Source organism: Mustela erminea, chromosome 3, assembly GCF_009829155.1.
Source record: "Mustela erminea isolate mMusErm1 chromosome 3, mMusErm1.Pri, whole genome shotgun sequence".
NCBI classification, from domain to species: domain Eukaryota; kingdom Metazoa; phylum Chordata; class Mammalia; order Carnivora; family Mustelidae; genus Mustela; species Mustela erminea.
In genome coordinates, this window is record NC_045616.1 from 90539089 (window position 1) to 90548070 (window position 8982).

Genomic DNA, 8982 nt, shown 5'->3' on the forward strand with positions numbered 1-8982 from the left:
ACCAGGCGGACATGGGTGTCTTCACGGAGTCCCTGACTTAAGATACCAGCCTGCCAAAGTCAGTTCTTGTACATAAACCTTAGAAGACGTTTTATGCTTACGGTCCTTTGCGTGGCTTTTGGAAATTAGTGCCACACCTCTGTATCCGTCTGAATCAGCCCATGAGCCAGTGATAAATGGCAACTTCAGGTTATTGATTATAAAAGTACAGGCCATGCGTTTCCTGCCTTCCCTTTCTCGATGATCAGCAGTTCTGTCCATGCTGATCAGGGCTTATCAGAGGTGAACTGCAAGCTGTCCTGAGCATGGCCGTCCCAGACGGAGCAATGAGACCTAGCATCTTCCAGGCGTAGATCCCTCAAAGTATCTCCACCCATATTTCAGAAGCCAGTTACGCAGGTAGGAGCATTTAAGCACACAATTAAGAAAAAGTTCATCCCTCCAAGTACTTAGAGTTTGATGAGAGGACACAGGCTAAAAACTAGAAACGGGCAAATCTTGTATTTAATCGTGTGCAAAATTGGGCCTGACCAGTTTGATCTGCTTTGAGTTATGTTACAGCACAAATCCTTCCGTCAGTGGAGAGATTTTTATTGCTCAGCTTCTCAGAGAAAAGTATAGATTATCTGTGTCACAAAAGAGATAGAAAGCCCTCATGGGTTAGGGTCAAGTCTCTGATGGGTTTCAAGAAGAATCAGCTGCCGAGATAAAGGAAGACTGATGATGTGGTGAATGTCCTCTACCCAGAATCGATCCTTTATGAACAAGACCGTTTCAAAAGCAGCCTCGGGGTGATCCCATTTCTATCTTGCCTCACCACTGGCTGAGTCCCTGCTGCCATCAACATCCCCAAAAGCTTCCCACTGTGATTACAGAGATGGGTGGTAGTGGGCTTCGGGCTACTGATGACCTTGGGCAGCCTGCTCACCCCATATTTTGGGATTCCACCAAGAAAAGCCCCTGGGCTATTTATTCAAACAGTTGTCACAGAAAAGAAGGAAGGAAACAGGACCAGTACACATTAGAGGGGAAGGATTGAGAGGGAGCGAAGAAGGGAGAGCCCTTTTTGCATTTGCCCATATACTCTGGCTCAGCCCTGTAAGGTGAAGTCTGGCTATCTTCCTGAGCCATCATCTGCTCAGAAAGGAGTGAAATAAGAGATGGCATGAAGGATGGCGGGGTGCAGCCTAGACACTAGCCCAGGTGTGATCTCACCCAACGCCAGAGGGAGAAGCAGTAGCTTTAACCCCATTAAACAGAGAGAAAACTGGGGCTCAGCGGTAAAGGTCCACAGCTGGTTGAACTCTCTCTGACTCACAAGTATAGTCCTCTCTTACTACATCACCTTTCCTGGGCACCCAAGCCTTGCGGAGAACCTGTCCAGCCTGCCTGAGAACATCTGAGCCTGTGGAACATGAGGGGAGGGGGCAAGGTATAGAAGCAGCTTCTAGAATGAAGGACTGGGGCAAGGGTCTAGCAAAGCCTCTTGTTTTCTTGGGCCCACTGGCAGCCTTCCAAGTTGCACTACTTTCTTCCCAAAGCAACTTCCAAAGGTGCAGGAGGAGCCTGGCACACTTCCTCTTCCTTACGCGCCTGGCCGCACCCGGAGCCGTCACCTCCCTGAGGATGGATGGCTGGACGCAAGTCCCTTACACTGTCAGCTTTCTGAGAAATGCTGTAGCATCCCAGCGTTGTCCACATGCATGGAGTTTTTAAGCTTGTTGCCTTTGTGTCTCTTCAGCAGATCTGTTCGGTTTCTCACACTCAGTGAGTGGGGGTGTTTCATCTTGTCCATGCTTTGCCGTCTAGGGGTTCTCTGGTGTAAGGGAAGGCCGTTTCCTCAGACCAGAGGCTCTCTGTGTTGTGCTTTAACTTAGGCCATGAGGGTTCTAATGGCTATTTTTACAAAACTGACCCCTTACTTTTGCAATGTTGTGGGGGTTTTTTTGTTTGTTTGATTTTTTTTCCCCCAATCTGGGTTCATGTGAAACTAAACGGTGAACCAAAACCAAGATACTGATGAAGGGGTCAAAGTATTCCCATCAAAGCTACTCTGTAACCTGCTCCAGAATCCAAGGTGCCTGTCTGCTGGGGTGCGTGCAGACTCATCCAGTACCGCTTGGAGAGCTGCTTTTCCTTTTCAGGCAAAGCAAACAAGCTGCACCTCAAATGCACCAGAGAATCCAGGCACAGTCTGTTCAGGATCTAGGGTGTAATCCCTTCCCAAACCCAGTCCTCCTTTTCATGCTCTACGTGGCCTTTTCTGTAGAGACTGAAGCAAACAGGATAGACAACTCACTAACGGTGACTCCTTCTGTTTCTTGTGTCTGATAAACCCTAGTTGAACACATGGCATGTCCTGGGATCCATTTCGTACCCTCCCTTCCAAGCATCCCTCAATTTCTGTGTTCGTAGGCGGCAACACAGCTCCCTCTAGGTTCTGTTTTGTGGACCATCTTCAACATCCCGTCTGTGTCCTCTTTGTTAACATCTTGAGCTCCCCTGGCTGCACAGAGAGAGGCCTCTTTTCCAGAGAAAGGCTTTCTATGCCTCCCCAGCACCACCAGCCTCCCTGGGAATGTGGGCAGGGGAACCACGAGGCTCCTTCCCTGGACCTTACTGTCATGACCATTCCGATCCCTTACGCCTCTCACCCTCGTCCCCTCCAGTATTAGTTCTTTGGCCTGAGTGATGTCACTAGCTATGCTCATCTCCAGCACCTGCTAAGGGCAGGAGGGCAAGGTCAGTAGAATCGACACCAATGGGGACACATCCACTTGGGGAAAGTTTATTATCATCTTGAAGTGAAAGAAAATATGAAAGATAGCAAGGGGACATCCCAAACCGATCACAAAGGAACATTCTCTCACCCTAAAGACAGTGAAGGGGGGTGAGGGGGGATTTTGATGTCCATCTTTTCTGAAAACAGATATCCCCTCTAGCATCTGTGTTAAAGAGAACTTTGGGCCATTTGGGCAGGTTCCAGCCACTTCCGCATTTCTGGGGACAAGACTGGCATCTTCTACTACATACCCCAGGTTGTCTAAAACATACAAATTGGACGGGAACCTGGTGCCCATCAGGACACAAAGTCTCTAAGCAGATGCTAGGTAGTCACACAACTCTCCTTTAAGACATCTGTCACTTCTGGGAGTGAAATGGGGGTGGGAGGAAGGGTAACCGGTCCCTGCCTATCTGCCGTCTTCATGAGGTTCTGCTTATTCCATATTAAGCCCCTATAATCTTGATGGACAGTGAGGGGCTTAATAACAAACATTTGTTCCTCTCCCCTTGGAGCCACAGATGTGCAAACCTTAGCTCAGATGAGGCATGCCGGCCTTCAAGAATGGACCGTGAGCACTCGTGACAGTGACAAGCCTGTGACCTTCTTCCCCAAGGAAGTTTTTTTAAACAGTTTTTTTATTGAAATATTCCCAAGGGTTAACAACTGAACAAAATCTCCAAAATCTAGCTGAGGCTTCTGCCTGCATAGAAAACTGTTTTTTTCAAGGACAAGTAGGTACCTACGAGTGGCCTGAACCCCTCTGACCAATGGGAACCAGTTCCTATATCCCAACCCCCAAAAGCAACTTGTGTATAACCTTTTCCTGAAGGTTGGAAGAAGCCCCAGCTTTGGTTTCCACTTTGGTTACATCTCAGATCTGCCACTTCCTGGCTATGTGACCTTGGATATGTCACCTCACAACATGAGCCTCAGGGTCCTCATCTATGAATGGAGACGACCTCCCCATGCTCACCAGGTTTCTGGAAGCATTCAGTGAGGTCATTTTGTCAAGGAGGCTAAGGGGACCCTGGTCTATAGGAAGTACTCAATACAAGTGTTTTCTTGTTTCTTTTCCACCCTTTCTCCCCACCTCCCAGAGAGCCACTCTGCACTAAGGGGGCTTATGAGCAGGGTCTCACCTATTCAAAACAAACGGAGTTTGAGGGTCACACTGTGTATTAGTAATAAATGTACCATGGAATCTTTTAAAATAAGGGGTTGAGTCATGTTGTGCTACAACACAGGGTAAGACAGTGATCACTGCCGTATCTGTAGAAAAACTTGACTCAGCACCATTGCGGAACAGTGAACTCACCATTGCAGAACAGTGAACCTCCAGCTTATACTTCTACCCCATATATTTAAAGAGTCTTCAACTGATGAATCCAGAAACTAAACAACCCTTAATTCTTGAGGTTTTCCTTCAAATGGCAACAAATGTTAACAAGATCTCCTTGACTTGCTTCAGCCTGAAAACTTGCAGAATACTTCTGAATGTTACCTTCAGGATGAATTCCAGATACCTGGTGGTCTGGGTTTTAGGGGTTTTGTGCTTCTTCCCTGAAAACTAGCTCAGGACAAAGTTGGTTTTGTATGGGTTTCGGAGTTCAAAGTGAAAAGAGCATTACGGAGTGCCAAGAAAGACATCGATTCTTACCACTTGAGTAAACTGTCTTAGGGACTAGGAGAACGTCCAGGAGAAATCTAGCAGCGCAGTTTAACCACTAACACAAGATTCAGGCCTCTCTGACAGAGGGCAGCATACAACTTGCTCTCTCACAGTTCAGCCAAAATAAGATCACGACTCAAAGCACAGAGCCAAAGAGACTAGTACCCGAGGACGGAGGGGGTGTGGGGCAGCAGCGGCCTAGAAGTGACACAGGGCTCCCCCCAGATGGCCTTTGCCTAGTTTGGTTAGAGTCCTGGAGTCACACAGCCTGGAGACACCGGGCTGAGGGCTTTGCCATCAAAGGCACTGAGAGAACCCGCAGTTGATGACAAGAATGGGCTCAATCCTTCTCTTTGCCATCCAGCCATCCACTTCCCTTGGCTTACAAAAAGCTTTTCCTGAGCCCACATAGTCGGAGAAAACTCGGTAACCTGCCTGACCACACACAGCACAGCCAGGGACAGAATGCATGTCCCTCCCATGTAGAAAGTGCTGCCTCTGTCCCCTGAGTCCCCAGGTGTGAGCAGGCAACAGGAAGGGGTCAGCAAGGAGCAGGGAATCCCTCCCTCTCCGCCAGCTGCTCGGCCCTGGTGAGATTCCGACATCTCAGCTATCCAAGTATTTCTAAATCCTGTGACTGCCCAGGAACCTTCCAACGACCAGCTGGCAAAATCCAAAGTTCACCTCCTGCCGTCTTTCTCGCACTTGGCTCTATTCTTGGTGTCTCTGAAGTGTTTACTCCTACCTCCTCATTTGCTTCAAGAGCCTGTATCTGCATAATACACGGAAGCTGCAGGCCCAGCGCTTCCCCTCCAGCACGACAGGCACGCAGGCTTTCAGGGAAGTGGGATCCTGGCAAAACCTCCTGAGGTCCCCCCATAACTGTTTCTGCCTCTGGTAGGAATTTTCCAAGGTAGAGTGGATCTGTCCAGCCTGGTCCTGACTCTGTGCTAAGCCCCGAGGAGAGGCCATGACCAGCTAAGGTGACAAAAAAAATGTCCGGGTGGAGTCAGGCATAGGGCCCTCAAGCAGCCCTCACTCTCCCTGGTTTGGCCTCTTCCCCTTGAGTGTCCTGGTCTCATGTCCCCGGGGTAGGGTTACTCTAGGGGAGTAGTTAAACAGACACAGGCCCAGGTCCCACCACAGGAGAAGCACCCTGAGAAGAGAGGCACCGGGCATGGGGGCACCCCTAACCCCTGACCGGGCACTCCGCGGGAGTGGGGTGGCCATACGTACACCATGCGGGCGCCTGCTTCTGTCCTTGGCCAGGCTTGTCTGACCCTTTCCTTGTGCTCCCATTTCAGAAAATCATGAAGCGGCTCATAAAGAGATATGTCCTGAAAGCCCAGGTGGACAGAGAAAGTGACGAAGTCAATGAAGGTGAGCTATGAGTTCTTTTCGTGTGGACGGGCAGTGGGCTCCCGGGGTTACCAAGCCGTGTTCCTATCCTGAGGCCCTGGGGGCACTCGCTTCCCTTGCTGGTTCGGTTGTGGGCAGAAGGAGGTGCCATGTGGCTGTGGGGGTGGGGCTCCTGTCCCCTCGCTGACTGTGGGCTGGGGCCACCACCACCATCCCCCCCGGCTGCCTACAGCTGCCTCATGTCAGAACCAGCCCCCCGGCCCGGAACCCTTCTCCAGCTGCCACGGTCCTTCCTGTTCTGTCCTTGTGTCCCTCTGACCCTCTCATGCCTTCCTCTTCCGCTTGTAAAGACTCACGATTAGACTGGATAATCCAAAATCATCTCCCTGTTCAAAACCGGCTGATGCGCAACCTTCATTCCATTTGTGCCACTGGTTCCCAGTTGCCAAGTGACGTGACCGTACTCAGACCAGACCCCAGGGATCAGGACCTGGTTATCCCTTTGGGGGCAGGGGCTGGTGATATTCCTGCCTAGCCCAGCAATGGCTGCCTCGATTCCCTCACTGTGTCCCACGGGTGCAATTCAGGGCGACCCAGAATTCCTCATTCTGCGGGTACACATACAGAGAGCCAGAGGCAGACTGGACCCCTCTTTCAGATCCTGCCACCATCCTGTCTCCCTTCTAGGCTGTCAGAAACCTGACAGCCTGCAGTGTTTCTGGAAGCATTCCCCACCTTGGAATCACATGCTAAAAATGCCCATCCCAGACGTCACCCAGGCCCAAGGTGTCGGCATCTGCGGGGTGGCACCTGGAGGCTGTGCATTTTGATAAAAGCCCCAGGTCATTCTGATGCACACTGAGGTTTGCAGACAGCATCATTTTCACTGCCTGGGTGATTTTCCAGGCCATTTTAAGCAGTTACTCTTAAGCGAAAAGCAAATTACCTTATACCAGGTCATTAATCTTCATGAGACACACAGGACAAATATTTGCTACCTGGAAACAGCCTTCTCCATGAACGAAGGCACTCAGTGTCCCCCTTGCTCAGGCCACAGGGACCTACTGGAAGAGCCTGGTCAGTTAGTGACCCTCTGCTTCCTACTGGAGGTTCCAGGAGGAGCCTGATCCAGAAGATCACCAGCGGCAGAACTCACTCCTGGGCTGACACTGTCTGGGGGCTGAGTGGCAGTCGTCTAGTTGCCCCTGTTGTGGGGTCTGAAACGTAACACCACCAGGTGGCCTGATAGCCACCTTGAGCAGTGCGTCCTTGTGATCAACAGGAATGTAGCTCATCACAGATGGTGGGGTTGCCAGGGGTCATTATACCATGCAATGGGGGTGCAGAAAAACACCCCATGAAAAGGAAACAGGGGGTGTATGTGTTTGTCCAAACTGACCAGCTAGTAGCTTTAAGATCTTTGCATTTTCTGTCCGCAACACATATGGAGAAAAGAGACAGGATAACATGCTCCCAGACATCGGACTCCAATTTGAGGCAAGTCCGATATCTATGATATCGGAAAAGAAAGTTTTTGAGTCCTCTTTGTAGCTCATGAAAAGATGGGCACTGCCGAGGCTTTTGACCCATGTGGTGGTTTTGACCCATGGGTGGATTCGACCCATGTGGTTCATGGTAGAAACCAGGGCAAGTTCCCTCCTGGAGGCTCCTTGCTAGAGAAGGAGGCCGTGGCCTGGGCGACACAGCATGGGACAGGTGCTCGGGGTGGACCCCTGCTCCCATCAGGCTGCTGTGTGCCCCATGCCCAGCCCATCCCTTCCCACTTGGAAGTTTCTCCTCTGCAGATGACGATCCCAGAGCACACCAGGGAGCGTCATGAGGACTGTTCCAGTTAATGACAGTGTTGCCCGGAGTCTTGAAATCTGCATTTAGTGGCTCCGAGGCCAACATTCTACCATGGTATGAGATAGGCGCTAGGAAGGCACAACCCTGCTCCCGACTCCCTGTCTGTCTGAAACCCTTCCCAAACAGCCTGACCAGGAATGGGAGGAGGAGGAGGAGGGTTTTAAATGGATGTATGAGTCCTTCAGGGTTAGGAGTTAGGTGGGACTTAGGTCAAAACACAACCCTTGTCCCCTCACCTCTACCCTCCGTGGGCCGGCCCAGCCCTGACACTGTGCTAGAAAGAGGCACGCCCCGAACATATGTGGAAGGAGCCCCTTCTGCTGCCCATGCTCACCACAAGCTCCTCTGTCCTTGCAGGTGAACTGAAGGAAATCAAGCAAGATATCTCCAGCCTGCGCTATGAGCTTCTGGAAGAGAAATCTCAAGCTACTGGGGAGCTGGCAGACCTGATCCAACAGCTCAGTGAGAAATTTGGAAAGAATTTAAACAAAGACCACCTGAGGGTGAACAAGGGCAAAGACATTTAGCAGCCCTCCTCGGCATCTGTGACTTCTACCAGCATTCCCAGGCCAGGATGGGTTTCCCAGCCACCAGGCCTGGCAGGGAAGGGGCCCGGCACCCCCTCCTCCAGGACACTAAGGGGACCCACTGGCTCCGTCCTGAGCAGACGAGCTGACGTGGGCAGCGTCATGGCCTGCCTTGACCCAGAACTGTTGTGAATCTAGGCTGTTGGGTAAGAAAGGCCAGCACAGGAGGAGAGGAGGAAATGTCCCTCTGACACGTGTGAGACCTTTCGTCCAGTCATAGGGACACGTGTCCCTGTGGTCAGTGCAGGAAGAGGCCTTCTTGGATGCACACATGTGCCCTCCCACAGCACACGGACGGCATCCAACTCTGTGTCCCAGGAAGACAGACCACCTCACCCCACGCACCCCTTCTCACTCCCTCCCTTCCACCCACCCTCATCCCAACAGAACCGGGAGGTGACCTGTGATCTATTCTTAAGTGCCAGACGAGAACACAGACAGCCTAATAGCAAAATAGTTCTATTTGTTTATAAAAAAAAAAAAATTTAAAAACGCTAAATCAAAAATTGTACTGTAGGTAGCACTGTTTAGAGAACAACAACAAAATCCAAATGATGTATTTTTACCTTTATTATGATTATCTTGTATTTACTATTTTTACCTAAAACGCAAAGAAATAAAATTACCTCATGAGAGCCTGGGGAGCCTCTCAGTGTGCTGTCCTCCTGCTGTCCCGTGGCCTGTCTGGAGGTGGCCTCGGAAGCCCACTGGCTCAG

General features: G+C 50.7%; 1 protein-coding gene across 1 annotated transcript in view; it reads left to right on the plus strand.

Annotated features, from left to right (window-relative positions):
* Positions 1–8712, plus strand: part of TRPC7 (transient receptor potential cation channel subfamily C member 7) — a 143311-nt gene extending 134599 nt beyond the window's left edge. The window contains exons 10-11 of the mRNA XM_032336641.1: positions 5759–5834; positions 8037–8712. Of these exons, the coding sequence (XP_032192532.1) occupies positions 5759–5834; positions 8037–8206 (246 nt within the window). The 3' untranslated portion in view covers positions 8207–8712. The remainder of the gene's footprint in view (positions 1–5758; positions 5835–8036) is intronic.
* The last annotated feature ends 270 nt before the right edge of the window (positions 8713–8982 follow it).